The 21,871-nt window shown below is 40.9% G+C and overlaps 1 protein-coding gene across 1 annotated transcript in view; it reads right to left on the bottom strand.

Moving 5' to 3' along the window:
* Positions 1-4,699: 4,699 nt before the first annotated feature.
* The window catches only part of LOC123441575, a gene marked incomplete at its 5' end in the record, with an annotated part of 48,275 nt that continues 31,103 nt past the window's right edge, over positions 4,700-21,871 (bottom strand). The window contains one exon of the mRNA XM_045117947.1: positions 4,700-5,245. Within this exon, the coding sequence (XP_044973882.1) occupies positions 4,700-5,245 (546 nt within the window). The remainder of the gene's footprint in view (positions 5,246-21,871) is intronic.

Genomic DNA, 21,871 nt, shown 5'->3' with positions numbered 1-21,871 from the left:
TGATCGGACTTGGGTTGGTGGATTTGGATCGTGTTACACTCGGAAAACCTGAGGGGTGTTGATTTGAGTGGGAGTTATTAAGTAATATGATTAATTGAACTCATTTATCATGAATAATAGTCTAAGTTGTCTTTGCAAATTATGTTGTAGATCAATGGCTCGCGCAATAGCTCCGTGAATTTTAATGTGTTCCTAGCATGATGGAAGGTTTATGTCCTTGATGCACCAGTAGTGCGCCACACCCCCCAACCCCCCCCCCCCCCACGTGCGTCATTTGTGGACATTGTGAACATCTGGCACACACGCGCTGATGACTACTCTATAATTTAGTACGCCATGTTGTACGACTTAGAATCGGGGCTCCAAAGAAGTTTTGAGCACCATGTAGCATATAAGATGTTCCATGAGCTGAAACTGGTTTTCTAGGCTCATGCCCGGGTCGAGAGGTATGAATACTCCAAAAAGTCTTTAGCTCCAAGATGGAGGATAACAACTCTATCAGTGATCATGTGCTTAGAATATCTGGGGTACTATAACTGCTTAAACCAATTGGGAGTTAATATTTCGAATGAGGTAGTGGTTGACAGAGTTCTCCACTCACTGCCACCTAGCTACAAGAGCTTTGTGATGAACTATAACATGCAAGGGATGGAGAAGATGATCCCTAAATTCTTCGCGGTGCTTAAGGCTGCGGAAATGGAAATCAAGAAGGAGCATCAACTGTTGATATTGAATAAAACCACTAGTTTCAAGAGGGAAAACTTCAAGAAGAATGGCAAGACAGTCGCCGCTCATGTGAAGAAAACTAAGGCTAGACCCAAGCCTAAGACTGAGTGCTTCAACTGCAAGGGGGTTGTCTACTCGAAGAGGAACTACCCCAAGTACCTGGCTGATAAGAAGGCTGGCAACGTCAACAAAGGTATATTTAATATACATGTTCTTGATGTGTACCTAACTAGCTGTCATAGTAGTGCCTGGGTATTTGATACTGGTTCAGTTGCTAAAATTTTAACTCGGAACAGGAACTATGGAATAAATGGAGGCTGGCAAAGGACAAGGCGACGATGCATGTCGGAAATGGTTCCAAGGTTGATGTGATTGCCGTCGTCATGCTCGCTCTTTGATTACCATTGGGATTGGTTTGAAACCTAAATAATTGTTATTTGGCGCCTGCGTTGAGCATGAACATTATATCTCGATCTCGTTTATTGTGAGACGGTTATTCATTTAAATCAAATAATAATGGTTGTTCTATTTATACGAATAATGTATTTTATGGTCATGCACCCAATATGAATGGTTTATTCTTGTTGAATGTCGATCGTAGTGATAAACATGTTCATAACATTGATTCCAAAAGATGCAAAGTTAATGATGATAGTACCACTTACTTGTGGCACTGTTGCTTAGGTCATATTTGTGTAAAATGCGTGAAGAAACTCCATGCTGATTAACTTTTGGTTTCACTTGATTTGAGTTGCTTGATATCTGGTAACCATGCCTCACGGGCAAGATAATTAAATCCCTCTTTTCTGGCACAATGGAGCGGGCAAGTGACTTATTGAAAATAATACATACTAATGTATGCGGTCCAATGAGTGTTGAGACGCGCGATGGATATCGTTATTTTCTTACCTTCACTCATGACTTAAGTAGATATGGATATATTTACTTAATGAAACACTAGTCTCAAACTTTTGAAAAGTACAAACAATTTCACAGTGAAGTTGAAAATCATCATAACAAGAAGATAAAATTTCTGCGATCTCGTTGTGGTGGTGAATATCTGAGTTATGAGTTTGGCACACACTTAAGACAGTGTGGAATATTTCACAACTCACGCCACCTACAACATTATAGCATAATGGTGTGTCCGAATGTTGCAATCATACTCTATTGGATATGGTGTGATCTATGATGTCTCTTACCTATTTGCCATTATTTTTGGGGGTTATGCATTAGAGACAACTTCATTAACTTTAAATAGGGTAGCATCTAAGTCCGTTGGGACAATGTTGTATGAATTATGGTTTGCAAAGAAACTTAATTTGTCGTTTCTCAAAGTTTGGGGATGGGACACTTATGTCAGAGCCTTCAGCCTGATAAACTCGAACGCAAAGCGGAGATGTGACGCCCTCGACTTGATCGTACACTAATCATACATGCAAATGCGTATGACCAAGATCAAGCATTCATGGGAATATATCACAACACAACTCTAGACACAAATAAAAACATACAAGCTTCATATTACAAGCCAAGGGCCTTGAGGGCTAGAATACACAAGCTCGATAAACACATGAGTCAGCGGAAGCAACAAATATCTGAGTACACACATGAAACAAAGGATAATGCCTTAGAGAAGGCTATCACAAAAGATACAACGATGCAACGAGGCGAGGCCTCCTGCCTGGGAACCTCCTAAACTACTCCTGGTCGTCAGCAGCCTCCACGTAGTAGTAGGCACCGTCGGGGTAGCAGATGTCATCGGCGGTATACACCATCTCCTGGGCTCCATCATCTCGTCGCACCAATGTATCAAGGGGAAAAGGGGGAGAAAAGAAACGATGAGTACTAATTCAAAGTACTCGCAAGACTGACATTAGATCTATGCTAAGTATGCATTAGCATCAAAGGAAGGGGTTATATGTGGACTGACTGCAGCAATGCGAGAATAGAGAGAGAAGGCCTAGTCCAATCGAAGACTAGCATCTTCACGGGGTCTTGCATCAATAGAAGAGAGTAGAGCAAGAACACAATGATAGTCATATTGTTGCAGCAATTATAATATGAGGTCACGCCCAAAGATTCTTCCTCGACTGTGTACGAGGAAGCAATCCCGGAGCAAACATTCCACTTAAGTAACAGTTCAAGTTGTATCAGATCGGGGCACAACTCCAAATCGTCCTGTAACCGTGGACACGACTATTCGAATAGTTAAATTCATCCCTCTAGGGGTGCACCAAAGTACCCAACACGCTTGATAAACTCTGGCCGGACACACGTTCCTGGGTCGTGCCCGGCCTCGGAAAATCAACACGTCGCAGCCCTACCTAGGCTCAACAGAGAGGCCAGCCCGCCGGTCTAACTCCTAAGCATGCAGGGTTCATGGGCCCATCACCCATTGCGCTCCTTCACGTTGTGAGGGCGGCCGATGTCAGTCATGGCACCTCTTATACAAGAACGATGCTTATCCAGACCACTCCGGCGCGCGCCGCTCCATTGCTGACGTCTGAAGAGCTTCGGCTGATACCATGACGTCGAGTGCCCATAACTTCTCCCATGTGAAGGTTAGTGCGAGAAAGGTCTCCCGACCAACTCAGATCAAATACCCAAATCCATTAGCATTTTAATTAACTCATTGTCACATCCACGCGGGAATCCACCCATAACACACCATTCATCAAGTTCCCAGTAACAAGGTCAAGTAGCGGTGCGTCTGTAACATCAAAGGGATCCGAGGTATCACCCTCGATGGATTCCGATCGATGTAAACGTCAAGGTGGCCAGGGAGGAATCACCCTCGATGGACCAGGCTTGATTGGTTGTATGACAGAGTGGTTATCAGATGTGGTGAATTAGGAATCACCCTCCGAGAATCACCGCCAGTCAACTACACTACAACACTAACATCGGAATACGTAACGAGGTATCACCCTCGGTACTCGATAATAGCTCTGCAGCGTCGTAAAACTAAGGGGTTGTGAGTGCTGTGACGGGTTATGGCTCGTCGATCAGATGATCGGGACTTGATGAAAAAACAGGAGCAACTCGATTAAGGGTCAAAGGGGATGACTTCTCCACCTATACTAAACAATTTTAAGGTGCAATAGAATAAAGTAGAAGTTTATCAAAAATAGGCTATGCATCAGATATAAGGGCTAACTACAATAGTAGCAAAGTTCTAATGCAAGCATGAGATAGAATAGGCGATATACGAATGATCAAGGAGGGTTTGCTTGCCTTATTGTTGTGTGGCAAAGGGATGGAGAGAAGAGGGGGGAGAAACAATAAATATAAGCACAGATGCAACACGATGCATGACATGGCAATATCCAGGGCTAGGTATGGGCTAACGCAGTATTACCCATCATAGACGGTTCGGGAAAATATCTGACGACGTTTCCTCGGTCTATGGCTACTACCGGACACGGGAAACGGATGGAAAAGTTACATGTTCTCTATACTAGGGACGCGTGACAAATGAATGGACAACGTATCCGGGTTCGTCTCGTTTTCTCATCAACTTAAATTATTTTCATCCGGATTACATATTATTTTATATTAATTTTTTAAAGTTTTATTAATTAAATAAGAACTAACATATTTTTAAAATTCAACAATTATAAATGACATCAACATGATGTCAGTTTGACATCAACAGTCCACAGTCATGTTGACTGGTGAACTCTCACGAGTGGGTCCCATACGTCATAGATGCATTTTTAATTAGGGTTAATTAACATTAATCAGATTTAAATAGGCGGGGTTGGACCTACCTGTCACGCTCACATTAATCTTAACTCATTGTTAATATCATATAATTACTCTAATTAAATACTTTAATTAAATTAGATAAAATAATTACCTAATTATTTGCTTAATTAATTACGAGTGAATTAAGTCAACTAATTAATTAATTATCTAATTGAATATTTTATTTATTAATTGTTATTCTAAATTTTTTGTTTTACAAATATCATGAGTTTGGGCCCGTCCTCATACACATGTAAGGTGGGTTAGTGGGGTGGTGTTTAGCCCCACTAACCAAAACGGGACCGGCCAAAGACATGGCCAGCGGGGCTGGGGCCAGCCGAGGTAGGAATTTGCGAGGCAATGGTGGTGTGGAGGCCCAGCAACGACCGACGGTGGCGCGCACGGGGGTGCGGGTGAGGTGCGCGTGGCGGATGGCGTAGGCAGGGGTGAGAGGGGCGCCGAAGCACGCGCGACGGTCTGAGGGATGATGTGGACGTGACCGAACGGGGGGCACAACGAGCGTGGGCGTAGAGCGCAGGGGGCGGTTGCGAGGCAGCACGGCGTCGCCGAGCCGGTGAGGGGAAGAGAGGTGAGGGGGATGGGGTGGTTGCTCTCCCGCGTTGGTGAGAAGAGGGGCGGCGTGGTGAGGTGGTAGGCCGGTGGCGGGGTCCAGTAAGGTGAAGGCAAGGGCTGGCGTCTCACTGGAATGGCCCATGGCGGGGTCGAGGCGAGGCAGCCGCCATTGGGGGATGATACGTCTCCAACGTATCTATAATTTTTTATGGTTCCATGCTATTATCTTGTCAACTTTGGATGTTTTGTATGCATGAATATGCTATTTTATATCTTTTTTTGGACTAACCTATTAACTCAGTGCCAAGTGTTAGTTTCTGTTTTTCCATGTTTTTGACCTTTTCAGAGGAGAATATTAAGCGGAGTCCAAACGGAATAAAACCTACGGAATGATTTTTTCCATAACAGAAGATACGTCGGGGACTTGAGAACCAAGGAAAAGGACCTCGGGGGAGGTCACAAGCCCCCTAGCCGCGGCCTGGGGGGGCCACGACTAGCAGGCTTGTGGGCCCCCCATGGCTCCTTTGCCTTACCTCTTCCGCCTATAAATTCTCTAAAAATCCAAAACAAACAGAGAGAGCCACGAAAATACTTTTCCGCCGCCGCAAGCTTCTGTGTCCGCAAGCACCCATCTGGGGACCGTTCTGCTGCCGTGTCGGAGGGGGGATGCAGACACGGAGGACCTCTTCATCAACACCATTGCCTCTCCTATGATGCGTGAGTAGTTCACTACAGACCTTTGGGTCCATAGCTAGTAGATAGATGGCTTCTTCTCTCTCTTGGGTATTCAATACAAAGTTCTCCATCATCTTCATGGAGATCTATCCGATGTAATCTTCTCTTGTGCTGTGTTTGTCGAGATCCGATGAATTGTGGATTTATGATCAGATTATCTATGAATATTATTTGAGCCTCTTCTGACCTCTTATATGCATGATTTTGTATCCTTGTAATTCTTTTCGAGTTGTGGGTTTCGTTTGGCCAACTTGATCTATATTTCTTGCAATGGGAGAAGTGCTTGGTTTGGGGTTCATACCGTGCGGTGTCCTCACCTAGTGACAAAAGGGGTAGCGAGGCACGCATCGTGTTGTTTCCATCAAGGGTAAAAAGATGGTGTTTATATCATATTGCATGAATTTATCCCTCTACAACATGTCATCTTGCTTAAGGCGTTACTCTATTTGTTATGAACTCAATACACTAGATGCATGCTGGATAGCGGTCGATGTGTGGAGTAATAGTAGTAGATGCGGAAAGTATCGGTCTACTTATCTCGGATGTGATGCCTATATGTATGATCATTGCCTTAGATATCATCATGACTTTGTGTGATTCTATCAATTGCTCGACAGTAACTCATTCACCCACCGTAATACTTGCTATGATGAGAGAAGCCTCTGGTGAACACTATGGCCCCCAGGTCTACTTCACATCATATTTTCAGATCTACACTTTTACCTTGTTGCAATTTCCACCTTCAGATCTCACCTTGGAAATAATCATGAAGAGATTGACAACCCCTTTATAGCATTGGGTGCAAGTTTGTTTGTTTTTGCGCAGGTACATTGGTGCCTCATCTTGATACTCCTACTGGATTGATACCTTGGTTCTCAAACTGAGGGAAATACTTACCGCTACTATGCTGCATCACCCTTTCCTCTTCAAGGGAAAAACCAACGCAAGCTCAAGAGGTAGCAAGAAGAATTTCTGGCGCCGTTGCCGGGGAGGATCAAGTCAAGAATAGTCTCCCGTCGACGTGCCAATTTCTAGCGCTGTTGCCGGGGAGGATCAAGTCAAGATAGTCTCCCGTCAACGTGCCAATTTCTCGCGCCGTTGCCGGGGAGTATTCAAAGTGAATCATATCCAAGTAATTGTGGCAAACTCATCTCTTGCATTTCCTTTTTTGCCTTTTGCCTCTCGTTTTCCTCTCCCCCACTTCTGAAAAACAAAATTTACAAAAATATTTGCCTTTTTCGTTCGGCCCTTTTTTCACTTGCTTTCTATTCACTTGTGTGCTTGTCTGCTTGCTGAGTCACCATGACTGAAAACACCAAATTGTGTGACTTCTCGAATACTAATAATAATGATTTTATTAGTACTCCGATTGCTCCCACCACTAGTGCGGAATCATAGGAAATCAATGTTGCCTTGCTGAATCTTGTTATGAAAGAGCAATTTTCCGGCCTTCGTAGTGAAGATGTCGCATCCCATCTTAATACATTCATTGAGTTATGCGATATGCAAAAGAAGAAACATGTGGATAATGATGTGATTAAATTGAAGCTATTTCCGTTCTCATTATGAGATCGAGCAAAAACTTGGTTTTCATCTCTACCTAAAAATAGTATTGATTCTTGGAACAAGTGTAAAGATGCTTATATATCCAAATATTTTCCACCGGCTAAGATTATCTCTCTCCGTAATGATATCAAGAATTTTAAGCAACTAGATCATGAACATGTTGCACAATCTTGGGAGAGAATGACATTGATGATTAGAAATTGTCCCGCTCATGGCTTGAGTCTTTGGATGATTATACAAATCTTCTATCCTGGTTTGAATTTTGCTTCTAGAAATATCTTGGATTCCGCCTCCGGTGGAACTTTCATAGAAATCACACTAGGAGAAGCCACAAAACTCCTAGATAATATCATGTCAAACTATTCTCTATGGCACACTGAAAGGTCACCTACTAGTAAAAAGTGTATGTTATAGAAGAAATTAACTCTTTGAGTGCTAAGATGGACGAGTTAATGAAATTATTTGATAGTAAAGGTGCTCCTCTAGATCCAAATGATATGCCTTTGTCTTCCTTGATTGAGAATAGCAATGAAAGCTTGGATGTTAATTTTGTTGGTAGGAATAATTTTGGCAACAACAATGCTTATAGAGGTAACTTTATTCCTAGGCCTTTTCCTAGTAATACCTCTAATAATTTTGGCAATTCCTACAACAACGCTCATGGAAATTACAATAAATTACCCTATGATCTTGAGAGTAATATTAAAGAGTTTATCAACTCGCAAAAGATTTTCAATGCGTCCATAGAAGAAAAACTGCTCAAAATTGATGACTTGGCCAGGACCATTGATAGAATGTCTCTTGATATTGATGCTTTGAAATTGATATGTGCTCCTCCCAATATTAATATGGATGAAACTTTGAAATCTATGTGTGTTTCCATGAACAAGAGTAAAGAAAGAACCACCCAAATTCGTGCTAGAAATGAATGGCTTAAAAAGGCGTGTTCTCGTGATGAGAATCACGAAGATCTTAAAGTGCTTGGTGTGACTCCTATTGAATCCTTGTTTTCCAATGTCAATCCTAATGATGATGGGGCTGTATATGAATCCACTTTGGTTGAGAAACTCCCCAATGATTCGGACTCTATTTATCTTGATGATAAAAGCACTGAAAGTGGAGTAGAGGATATCAAAACTTTGAGTAGTAATGAAATTACTACTTTGGATTTCAAGGAATTCAATTATGATAGTTGCTCTTTGATTGAATGTATTTCCTTGATGCAATCCATGCTAAACTCTCCACATGCTTATAGCCAAAATAAGGCCTTTACCGATCATATCGTTGATGCTATGATGAAATCTCTTGAAGAGAAACTTGAGTTGGAGATATCTATTCCTATAAAACTTCATGATGAGTGGGAACCTACTATCAAAATAAAGATTAAAAACTATGAATGCAATGATTTGTGTGATTTGGGTGCTAGTGTTTTTTCTATTCCAAAGTCTTTATGTGATGTTCTAGGCTTCAATGAGATTGATGTGTGCTCTCTTAATTTGCATCTTGCGGATTCTGCTGTTAAGAGACCTATGGGAAGGATCAATGATGTTATTATTATTGCAAATAGGAACTATGTACCTGTAGATTTCATTGTGCTTGATATTGATTGCAATCTGACATGCCCCATCATTCTTGGTAGACCTTTCCTTAGGACTATTGGTGTTGTCATCGATATGAAGGAAGGGAATATTAGATTTCAATTTCCATTAAAGAAGGGCATGGAACAATTTCCTAGAAATAAAATATTGCATTATGAATCCATGATGAGGGCTACTTATGGTTTGAGCACCAAAGACGACGATACTTGATTTTATCGCCTTATGCCTAGCTAAGGGCATTAAACAATAGCGCTTGTTGGGAGGCAACCCAATGAATTTATCTTTGATTTTTGATTTATGTTTTGTTGTGTCCACACCATCATAATTCTGTTATGATTGTGATTTTTATGTTCTTTTTCTGTTTGTGCCAAGTAAAACCTTTATGATCCGTTTTGGTGATGGTTGTTTGATCATGTTGAAAAAGACAGAAACTTTGTGCTCACGAAATTATTTTTAATTCCTATCCAGAAAGAGATTTTGAGTTGATTCTTTTTTGCTTCTGGTTGATATGCAAATTTCCCTAATTTTCTTAATTCTTCAGAATTTTTGGGATACCAGAAGTATACGAAGTATACAGATTGCTACAGAATGGTCTGTTTTTGACAGATTCTGTTTTTGTTGTGTTGATTGCTTATTTTGATGAAACTATGGATAGTATCGGGGGGGGGGGGTACTAGCCATGGAAAAGTGAGAATACAGTAATATAACACCAATCTAAATAGAAATCAAGTTTGCTATAGTACCTAAAGAGTGGTGGTTTGTTTTCTTATGCTAATGTTATCACGAGTTTCTGTTTAAGTTTTGTGTTGTGAAGTTTTCAAGTTTTTGGTGATGTTCTCATGGACAATGGGATAAAGAGTGGAAAGAGCTTAAGCTTGTGGATGCCCAAGGCATCCCAAGCCAAATTCAAGGACACCAAAAAGCCTAAGCTTGGGGATGCCCCAGGAAGGCATCCCCTCTTTCGTCTTCAATCCATTAGTAACGTTACTTGGAGCTATATTTTTATTCACCACATGATATGTGTTTTGCTTGGAGCGTCGTGTATTATAGGAGTCTTTTCTTTTTGTTTTGTCACAATCGTCCTTGCTGCACACCTTTTTGAGAGAGGCATGCACTCATCGTGAATTTGCTAGAATACTCATTGAGCTTCACTCATATCTTTTGAGTTAGGCAATTTAGCTCGCATGTGCTTCACTTATATCTTTTGAGTTAGGTAAGTTTGCTCCAGTGCTTCACTTAGATATTTTTCGAGCACGGCGGTGTCATATTTTTTAGAAATAAAAACTCTCGATCGTCACTTATATATTTTTTAGAGTTCTCTCTCTAAGTAACTTGGTAATTGGCGTGTGCTATGAAAGTAGTCCTAAAGATGATAGACATCCAAAGAGGATATAATAAAAACTTCCATATTCTTGTGCATTGATTAGTAAGAGAAGTTTGATTCCTCACAATTAGTTTTGATATATGGATATGGTAATATTAGAGTTATGTTAGTAGGGTGTTGTGAATCTAGAAATACTTGTGTTGAAGTTAGTGATTCCCGTAGCATGCACGTATGGTGAACCGCTATGTTAGGAAGTGAGAGCATAATTGATTTATTGATTGTCATCCTTTGTGTGGCGGTCCGGATCGCGCGATGGTTAACAGCTACCAACCCTTCCCCTAGGAGTATGCGTTTAGCACCTTGTTTTGATTACTAATAAAACTTCTGCAATAAGTATATGAGTTATTCATGACTAATGTGAGTCCATGGTATAGATGCACTGTCACCTTCCACCATTGCTAGCTTCACTAGTGCCGCACAACTTTCGCCGGTGCACAAACCCACCATATACCTTCCTCAAAACAGCCACCATACCTACCTATTATGGCATTTTCATAGCCATTCTGAGATATATTGCCATGTAACTCCCACCGTTCCGTATCATGACATGTGCCGTCTCTTTCATATTGCCATTGCATGATCGTAAGATAGCTAGCGAGATGTTTCAACGTCATACGCTAAGCTTGATCGTTGCACATCCCGGTACACTGCCGGAAGCATTTCCTATAGATTCATCATTGTTCTAAGTATTGAGTTGTAAGTAAATAAAAGTGTGATGATCATCATTATTAGAGCATTGTCCCATGTGTGGAAATAAAAAAAGAGGCCAAAGATGCCCACCAAAAAAATATGAGAGAAAAAGAGAGAAGGCACAATGCTACAATCTTTTTCCACACTTGTGCTTCAAAATAGCACCATGTTCTTCATGATAGAGAGTCTCTTGTTTTGATACTTCCATATACTAGTGGGAATCTTCATTATATAACTTGGCTTGTATATTCCAATGATGGGCTTCCTCAAAATTGCCCTAGGTCTTCGTGAGCAAGCAAGTTGGGTGCACACCCACTAGTTTTCCTTTTGAGCTTTCACACACTTATAGCTCTTGTGTATCCGTTGCATGGCAATCCCTACTCATTCACATTGATATCTATTGATGGGCATCTCCATAGCCCATTAATATGCCAAGTCAATGTGACCATCTCCTCCTTTTTGCCTCACAACCTCCACCACACTCTATTCCACCTATAGTACTATATCCATGGCTCACGCTCATGTATTGCGTGAGAGTTGAAAAGGTTTGAGAAAGTAAGAGTGCGAAAACAATTACTTGGCCAATACCGGGGTTGTGCATGATTTAAATTCGTTGTGTGGGGATGATGGAGCATAGCCAGACTATATGATTTTGTAGGGATAACTTTCTTTGGCCTTGTTATTTCAAAAGTTCATGATTACTTTGCTAGTATGCTTGAAGTATTATTGTTTTCATGTAAATAGTAAACTATTGTATTGAATCTTACGGATCTGAACATTCATGCCACAAGAAAGAAGTTACAAAGGACAAATATGTTAGGTAGCATTCCACATCAAAAATTCAGTCTTTATCACTTCCCTACTCGAGGACGAGCAAGAGTTAAGCTTGGGGATGTTTGATACGTCTCCAACGTATCTATAATTTTTTATGGTTCCATGCTATTATCTTGTCAACTTTGGATGTTTTGTATGCATGAATATGCTATTTTATATCTTTTTTGGGACTAACCTATTAACTCAGTGCCAAGTGTTAGTTTCTATTTTTCTGTGTTTTTGACCTTTTTCAGAGGACAATATTAAACGGAGTTCAAACGGCATAAAACCTGCGGAATGATTTTTTCCATAATAGAAGATACGCACAGGACTTGAGAACCAAGGCAAAGGACCTCGGGGGAGGTCACAAGCCCCCTAGCCGCGGCCTGGGGGGCGCGCCTAGCAGGCTTGTGGGCCCCCGTGGCTCCTTTGCCCTACCTCTTCCGCCTATAAATTCTCTAAAAATCCAAAACCACCAGAGAGATCCACGAAAATACTTCTCCGCCGCCGCAATCTTCTATCTCCGCAATATCCCATCTGGGGACCGTTCTGGTGCCCTGCTAGAGGGGGGATTCGGACACGGAGGGCTTCTTCATCAACACCATTGCCTCTCCGATGATGCGTGAGTAGTTCACCACAGACCTTCGGGTCCATATCTAGTAGCTAGATGGCTTCTTCTCTCTCTTGGATCTTCAATACAAAGTTCTCCATGATCTTCATGGAGATCTATCCGATGTAATCTTCTTTTGCGGTGTGTTTGACGAGATCCGATAAATTGTGGATTTATGATTAGATTATCTATGAATATTATTTGAGTCTCTTCTGATCTCTTATATGCATGATTTCGTATCCTTGTAATTCTCTTCGAGTTGTAGGTTTCGTTTGGCCAACTTGATCTATATTTCTTGCAATGGGAGAAGTGCTTGGTTTTGGGTTCATACCGTGCGGTGTCCTCACCTAGTGACAGAAGGGGTAGCGGGGCACGGATCATGTTGTTGCCATCAAGGGTAAAAAGATGGGGTTTATATCATATTGCATGAATTTATCCCTCTACATCATGTCATCTTGCTTATGGCGTTACTCTGTTTGTTATGAACTCAATACACTAGATGCATGCTGGATAGCGGTCGATGTGTAGAGTAATAGTAGTAGATGCAGAAAGTATCGGTCTACTTGTCTCGGACGTGATGCCTATATGTATGATCATTGCCTTAGATATGATCATGACTTGGCGCAATTCTATCAATTGCTCGACAGTAATTCGTTCACCCACCGCAATACTTGCTATCATGAGACAAGCCTATAGTGAACACTATGGCCTTCGGGTCTACTTCACATCATATTTTCAGATCTACACTTTTACCTTGTTGCACTTTCCACCTTGAGATCTCACCTTTCAAATAATCGTGAAGGGATTGACAACCCCTTTATAGCGTTGGGTGCAAGTTTGTTTGTTTTTGCGCAGGTACATTGGTGCCTCATCTTGATACTCCTACTGGATTGATACCTTGGTTCTCAAACTGAGGGAAATACTTATCGCTAATGTGCTGCATCACCCTTTCCTCTTCAAGGGAAAAACCAACGCAAGCTCAAGAGGTAGTAGGGGCGTCACGGTGGTGGTCCGGTGGGAGCGCGGGGGCAGGGGCACGACACATTGGGGTGCCAACAATGATGCACATGGGCGCCGGTGGGGAGGGCCGGCGATGGAGGTTCAACGGTGGCGAGGAGCGCCGGCGTCGGCAGGGTGGCACCGGGTCGGCCCCGATCCGATCTGGATCAGAGTAGAGGGGAGGGGAAAGTGGTGGTGGGGTTGCGGGGAGTGGGGGGAGTGTCGGTGGAGTTGGGGGTTAGTATAGGAAGTCGGCTCGGTAGGTTGGGGGGTAGGTGGGCGTGTGGCCCAGCTGGTCACGACCCAAGGGGGGAGGGCCTTCTTCTTTAATTTTCAGTTTTCTTTAAGTTTTTCTTTTATTCTTACCTTTTAAAAGTTTCTGTTTATAATTAATTTGGCTTTAGATTATCCCTTTTGCAAAATATGCCGCATGGCCCAACTATTTACAAAACAATAATTTACAGTAACGTAAAAATATTGGAGCACCCTTGAATTTGTTTGGAATTTACCTAAACCAAAACATGAATTAATAATTATTTTGGCCCGTGCTAAAATATATTTGAGGCACTTAATAACATGTTAAAATGTTGGTTCTAATTTTATAAAAGCTTAGGAAATATTTGCAACCTAAGCATGATTTTTAAGTTGAAGTTTGCAAAACTTTTAAATCCATGTTTGAAACGGATTTGAATTGCATGGGAATTTGAATTAGAGTTTGATTCCAACGGTGATCATAATTGGATTAGCAAAATGGATTAGCCCAATCCTTGAGTTACTATAGCTTGATTACAATGATTACTGTAGCATGATCCGGGCATGTCATAGGAGAAGTGCGACTTCATAGGTGACCTAAGGAAAAACCTGGGCACATCTTCTATTGTAGCGACCCAACTCAAAACAGGTCAAGCCTCTGTGTATCAGTGACATCCCTGGATCAGAATGCTCGCACACATAGTACATCAGTGTATATATCAAAGTGCAATCACATGTAAATAACGTAAAACTAATATATACCTCATAAATATTAGCGGAAAGAGTCAAACGGGAGTGGAGTCCCATCAACAACAACGGCAGGTTGAGTGTACACTGTAATGCTAAATCTTAACTCTTAGTCATCGTAGAAGTATCTACAACATAAGATGTTGCAACTGTGTAGGTCAGTACATTGAATGTACCGGCAAGATCACAATAAGAAGAACAGATGATAAAGACTATTTTGTATGCAATAAGGCTTTGTGGCTCTATGTCTGAGTTTTTGCATAAAAGTTGGTTTTCTTTTTTCGTGTAATAAAGGAATATCAGGAATCCTCACTATGGAGTTTATCTAATCTGACATGCTTCCGCCAACCGATGTCTCATAGCCCAAAAATCATCATAAGTTACCCTCAATTAGTTATCAATCCGGTGTTGAGAATTCAGAGATAGATCAAAGTCCAGAGGCTCAAATTGTTCATAACGGGGATACGACTAATCGATTAGGTTTTGAACTCTGAAGAGTGCTGTGTACTTTACCCACAAGATGAATGAAACATGGTCTTCCAAACAGTTCCTTTGACCACTGTCCGGGCCCATCCATCCTGACGTGGTTCTACATCTCGTAGGACCGTCCTGACAGAGTCACAACTAAGTTAACCAAGCCAAATCCTATAATGACTTGTGGCTACATAGGTAAGCTTCTGTCCATGAAGTATTCATCCGTCTCTTTGAGTCTAGGTGAAGCTTTCTGCAAGATGTCATGGCACTTCTCCATGCATCCTGGGTCATCCACTGGCTTCTCCAAGGTTCCCATATAAACCATCCTTCGCCCAGTAGTGTGTATTGAAAACTTGTCTCGAGTCTTGAATTCTTGAGGTCTTGAAGATACAGGCCTTGAAGATGCTATCATGAAGTTGTCGTCATTGACATAGAGTCATCCATCTCACACCACTCCCGAACACTGATATCAACCCTGTCTACTATAGTGTAGCATCAGAATGAATAACGTCCCGGGGCTTGGTAAGAGGGTAGTGGGTTATCCTACCTCATGCATGCTACTCAATTACAAGATTCAATAACAGTACTGTAGGAATTATTAAAGAGGTGACAATACATGCAATTAAAAACATAGGTAATAAACCAATGGTCAAAGCGAACTTGCCTGGTAAGTTGATGAAGATAAATGTCGCTCTCAGAATAATAACTTGATATAACTATTCATCACTCCGAGAAAATGTGTATAATCAACCATAGCATTCACATAAGCAATCATACTAGAAATCATTCTAACAATAAATATAACAAACAACAATTAAAATTGATCCATGAGACCAATAATAAAAAACAAATAAGAATCCAAAAGAAACTTCAAAGAAAACTATGGAGTTGTCTACTACAACAACACAAAATAGTTGTTGTCCAAATTAAAATTAATAGAAAACATAGTAAAATAACAAAAAACAAAAATATAAACAAACTAAGATAACAGAAAGTATTTTTCATAAAATTTTGTTTGCAAAAAGGAACTAATTGAAAAACATTTGTTAACCTCTAATTATGATCAAAACAATGTTATCCTTGAATTAAATCAAAAACAATTTCAACTTTAATACAAATTGTTTCTGATATAAACTAAAGTTAACATAGAATAAAACTCATAAAATAATTTATAGAAAGTATTTTTCCAGTAGGAATTAATTTAGCTATGAAATCAATTTGAAGTTATTTATTAAACTAGAACTATTTCCATGCAATCAAACTTAAAACAAAAACAATGATATTTTTTTGAAAGGCTACTGTTTAGTGACAAAACTTTTAAAAAATTTGTCGTAAGTGACAAAATAAATAAATTAAAACTATATAAAACCAATATTTTAAAGGCTAAAACATGCATAACTAAAACAAAATTCTTTTTGGTATAAAACCCTGATTTAAATTATTATAAAATTTCTCAAGTTAAACCTACTGATAAATAAAGTCACAAGTGACGAGTAGCAAAAATGAATTAACTCAAAACCTATTTGTAAACACAAGTTATTCACAAAATAAGATTTGAATCAAATCCATTTGAATTCAAATTTAAACAATTCAAATATGGTCAAATTTGGTGTGTACAGAAACTAGATAAAATTGGCGACACAATGCAAAAACGTTTCACTCAAAAACAGTTAACAACATAAAATATATTAGCAATCTAAAAATAGAACTATCTGTGTTAAATAAAACTAAACACAAAAGAAGAAAAAATAAACTAACAAACAGTGAGGCTACGTGGCGCACTGTGATTGGACTAGGGGTGTGCGTGCTATAGCTAAACGAACGGACGACCACAAAATAGAAGAAAATGTTTCGCGGTAAAAAAATTCTAATCTGGACCGTGGGATCCAGATCCAATGGCTAAGAGGTGGGGGTGTGCTCACAGAGGTGGTAGTCACCGACGACGGTGGACTTCGGCGTGACAGAAGCAACGATGGTGACGCAGTGGCTTCCGGTGGTCCACAGCAATGGCGGAGGCAACCAGAGGAAGGAGACAAGGCTACGGCGTTGGTTGGTGGAGAGAGCGGGGCTCGGGGGTGCCGGGAGAGAGCGTCAGGAGCTCGAGGAGCTTTAGGTGGCAGGTGGAACTCCGGCGGCGTCACTGTGGGCGTTCTGGCGAGGTTTCTCGAGGGCTTTGGGGTGGAACGGACACGGCAAGGAACGGGGGTATTTATAGGGGCAGGGCAACGGAGATAAGGTAGGGAGAGGGAGATTGACGTGGATTCGTGGCTGGCATCGACGAAGGATGGGGGCGACCGGCGGGGTCCGGGAACGGGTAGTGGGACCGGGGCATCAGAGAGGGAGAGAGATAGCACGTAGGCTCGGGCGGCCGATCCGAATCGTCTTCGGATCTCGCAAGGGAGATTGGGCCAGATCCTTTCCTAGTGGGCCGCATAGTTCTTTCCTAACATCTGTGTAGTTTCCTTTTATAAAAACTTTTTTTCCTTTTTATTAAAAACAGGGAAGTAAACCAATAGAAAGGAAATGAAAAAACTCTGAATATAGGAGTATTATATATATCAAAATTATCAAAAAACGAACAGGAATATGTTTAACATTTTTCCACGGCCAAAATAAAAACTTCTTAAAAATTATTTTTTGAAAATGCCCAAAAATGATTTTGAATCCTATTTCAATTTTTTTCAAAATACCACTCTGATTTTATAAATTCAAATACCTCTTAGAAATACCCTTGACATGGAGGGTTATGTTCCTCCTCTTATTTTTCGAATTTGGGCAGGAGAACTTGAATTTATTTCATAAATAAAAATTAGAATAGAACCAATTATGAAATAAATTCCAAATAGGAAATTTGAGTAGTTTTCAAATCCTTTATTTGAAGAAGTCATATCATCTTCTCTCTATGAAAATTGATTTTGAATTCAAAATAAACTTTTGGGAAAGTCCTTTTATTCCCTCTCTTTAAAAGATTCAAAAAGTTTCAAATTTCACTTGACTTCAATCAATCAATCAAACATTCAAAACTATTTATTTAATTTAACATTCCAAAATTTGGGATATTACATCTATCTCAGATCCTAATGCAAGGTCTTTGTTGCCAAGAATGGTTCCTTTCTAGAGAAGGAGTTTCTCTCAAAAGAATTTGGTGGGAGGAAGGTAGAACTTGATGTGGTTATTGAACCGTCACTTCAATTAGAGAGTAGCATGACATAGAAAGATCTTTTTGTGATGCCTGCGCCAATTGAAGAGGAAGCTAATGATGATGATCATGAAGCTTCAAATTAAGTCACTACCAAACCTCATAGGTCGATAAGGACACGTGATGCCCCTGAGTGGTATGGTAACCCTGTCTTAGAGGTCATGTTTTTAGACAACGGTTAACCTACGAGCTATTAAGAAGCGATGGTGGGCCCGTATTTCGACAAGTGGCTAGAGGCCATGAAATCCAAGATAGGATCAATGTATGAAAACAAAGTATGGACTTTGTAAGAATTACTTGATGGTCTTAAGGCCATTCAGAACAAATGGACCTTTAAGAAAAAGACGGACGCGAACAGTAATGTCACCATCTATAAAGCACGACTTATCGCAAAAGGTTTCCGCAAGTTCAAGGAGTTGACTACTATGAGACTTTCTCACTCGTAGGGATGCTTACGTACGTCAATATTATGTTAGCAATAGATGCGTTTCTTAATTATTAAATTTCGCACGTGGATATCAAACGGTGTTCCTTAATGGTTTCCTTAAGGAAGAGTTGTATATGATGAACCGGAAGGTTTTTTCGATCGTGAAAATGTTGACAAAGTGTGCAAGCTCGAGCAATCCATTTATGGACTTGTGCAGCCATCTTGGAGTTGGAATCTTTGCTTTGATGAGGTTATCAAAGCATTTGGGTTCATACAAGTTTATTTACAAGCTTGTATTTACAAAAAAGTGAGTGGGAGCTCTATACCATTTCTAATATTATATGTGGATGACATATTGCTGATTGGAAACAATAAAGAACTTTTGGAACGAGTGAATATGTATTTGAACAAGAGTTTTTCAATGAAATACCTCAGAGAAGCTTCTTACATATTAGGCATCAAAATCTATAGAGATAGATCGAGACGCTTACTAGGAATTTCACAAAGCATGGACCTTGATAAGGTTTTGAAGAAATTCAAAATGGATAAGTCCAAGAAAGGATTCTTGCATGTCTGGCAAGGTGTGAAGTTGAGTAAGACTTAATGTGGAACAACACTAGAAGATAGAGAAAATATGAGATTCATCCCCTATGCCTCACCCAAAGGCTCTATTATGTATGCAATGTTGTACACAAGGCCGGATGTGAACCTTGCCATAAGCATGGGCGGAAGGTTTCAAAGTGATCGAGGGGTTGAAGACTCGACGGCGGTAAAAAATATCCTGAAGTACCTGAAGAGGACAAAGGAGATGTTCTGCATTTATGGAGGTGATCAAGAGCTTGTCGTAAAGTGTTGCACTTATGCTAGCTTTGACACTGATCCAGATGACTCTAAGTCTCAAACCGGTTACGTATTTATTCTTAATGGTGGATGAGTCAGCTGGTGTAGCTCGTAGCAAACCGTGGTAGCAGCATCTACATGTGAGGCCGAATATATAGCTTCTTCGGAAATAACACAGGAAGGAGTGTGGATGAAACAGTTCATGACGGATCTTGGAGTTATGCCCAGTGCACTAGGTTCGATGACTCTTTTTTGTGACAACACTGGTGCCATTTCTCTGGCCAAGTAGCCCTGGTTTCACAAGAAGACCAGGCATATAAGGCGTTGCTTCAAATCCATCCGTGATTACATCAAGGAGGAGGACATAGGCATTTGCAAAGCACATACGGATCTGAATGTTGCAGACTCGATGACTTAACCTCTCTCACGAGCAAAACATGATCAACACCAGAACTCTATGGGTGTTAGATTCATTACAATGTAAAGCTAGATTGTTGAATCTGGTGGAAGTGGAAGACTATTGGAAATATGCCCCAGAGGAAATATTAAAGTGGTTGTTATCATATTTCCTTGTTTGTGATAATCGTTATTATCGTTTATTATCCATGCTATAATTCTATTGACCATAAGATTAAATACATGTGTGGATATATAAACAACACCGTGTACCTACTAAGCCTCTACAATACTAGCTCGTTGATCAAAGATGGCTAAGGTTTCATAACCATAGACATGAGTTTTCATTTGATAACAAGATCACATCATTAGGAGAATGATATGATGGACATGGCCCAACTGTAAGCATAACATTTGATCATATCACTTAGTTTATTGCTACTTCTTTCTTCATGTCAAGTATCTTTTCCTAAGACCATGAGATCATGCAACTCCCTAACATTAGAGGAATGCCTTGTGTGTATCATACATGACTTCGTAATTGGGTGACCATAAAGGTACTCTACAGGTATTCCCGATGTGTTTGTTGGGTTTGCATGGATCAAGACCAGGCTTTGTTACTCCGTAGGATGGAGAGGTATCTCTCGGCCCTCTCAATAATACAACATCAGAAGAAGCTTGCAAGAAATGTGACTAAGGAGTTAGTCACTCTTAGAGCATATATCTCCATATGTGGTTTTGGTAATTGATGACAATTCCTATGGGCTAATGGTTGCCTTAAGTTATATTTATAGGATTTGTCCATAGGCACTTCTCGAAGTCCATCTGTTGGGTTCAAGGAGTTTATATGATGACCAAGATGGTATTCAAGGTATTATCCAAAGAATGGTCATATAGACACTAGGTTGATCAAGATCTCAGACAAAGAGTAAATCAAGATGATCAACACACAAAGCGTATAAGATGTACCGAGAGGGATCAAGTGATCCCATGGTATGGTAAGCATTGTCCATTACGTGTTTGTGTACTAACCCATGGTCTTTGTGAGAGTCCTATGTGGGGGTTAGGTGTGCTTCCATGGGCTTGCGTCAAAAGGAAGATCTCATACAACCCATGAAGGATGACGTCAAGTGGTGATTGTCATCAAGATTGTGGTGTGCAAGTTCAAGTGGATCAGCACGAATATATCATTGAAACTATTGTTAATGATCATGTGTTGATAAGGACAAGCTCATGTGCTAACAAGGACAAGATCAAGATAAGCATTCCTGAGCACTACATGCTTGATTCTTGTGGATGTTCACATGGTGTACAAATGAAGATGAATACATAAGCTAGGCTTTCCACATTGTGTATGGGAGAGCTGCTTGAAGACTTCATCATGTCTTGCTTTCAACTTGAGCCAAGAAGGAACAACAACATCAAGCTCAAGAGAAAGGGCTAACTCAAAGGTATCAGTTCCTTTGACGTTAGTGGTGCGGAGTGATGATCAGTGAATAAAAGTATACACTCAAGTATGGATCATCGGTACCCCTTTTATAATTCTTAAGTATTTAGGGATCCCGCACTATTAAGAGGGGATCACAGGTTTTGTGATGAACTTGCTCAAACTAGATATCCACTGTTCTGCTCTTACCACATCTCCACTGCTCTGTTGTTATCAGAAAACACGATCAGTGCCTTGGACATCCGGCCTCCTCCGGACATCCGAGGCCCGGACATCCGGCCTCCCACGGACGTCTGAGGCCCGGACATCCGGCCTCCTCCGGACGTCCGAGGCCCGGACGTCCGACCAGCTTCGGAAATCCGGAACTATGCACCAGAGAAACTTGAGCCATATAACTCGGACTTCCGGCTCCCTCCGGACGTCCGAGGGCCGGACCTCCGACCAGATTTGGAAATCTGGAGCTTTGCACCAGAGAAACTTGAGCCATATAACTCGGACTTCCGGCTCCCTCCGGACGTCCGAGGGCCGAACGTCCGACCAGCTTCGGAAATCCGGAGCTTTGCACCAGAGAAACTTGAGCCATATAACTCGGACTTCCGGCTCCCTCCAGACGTCCGAGGGCCCGACGTCCGTCCCCTTTCGGAA

This window comes from Hordeum vulgare, chromosome 3H (genome assembly GCF_904849725.1).
Source record: "Hordeum vulgare subsp. vulgare chromosome 3H, MorexV3_pseudomolecules_assembly, whole genome shotgun sequence".
In the NCBI taxonomy this organism is placed as follows: domain Eukaryota; kingdom Viridiplantae; phylum Streptophyta; class Magnoliopsida; order Poales; family Poaceae; genus Hordeum; species Hordeum vulgare.
This window is presented reverse-complemented; position numbering and strand designations above follow the sequence as displayed.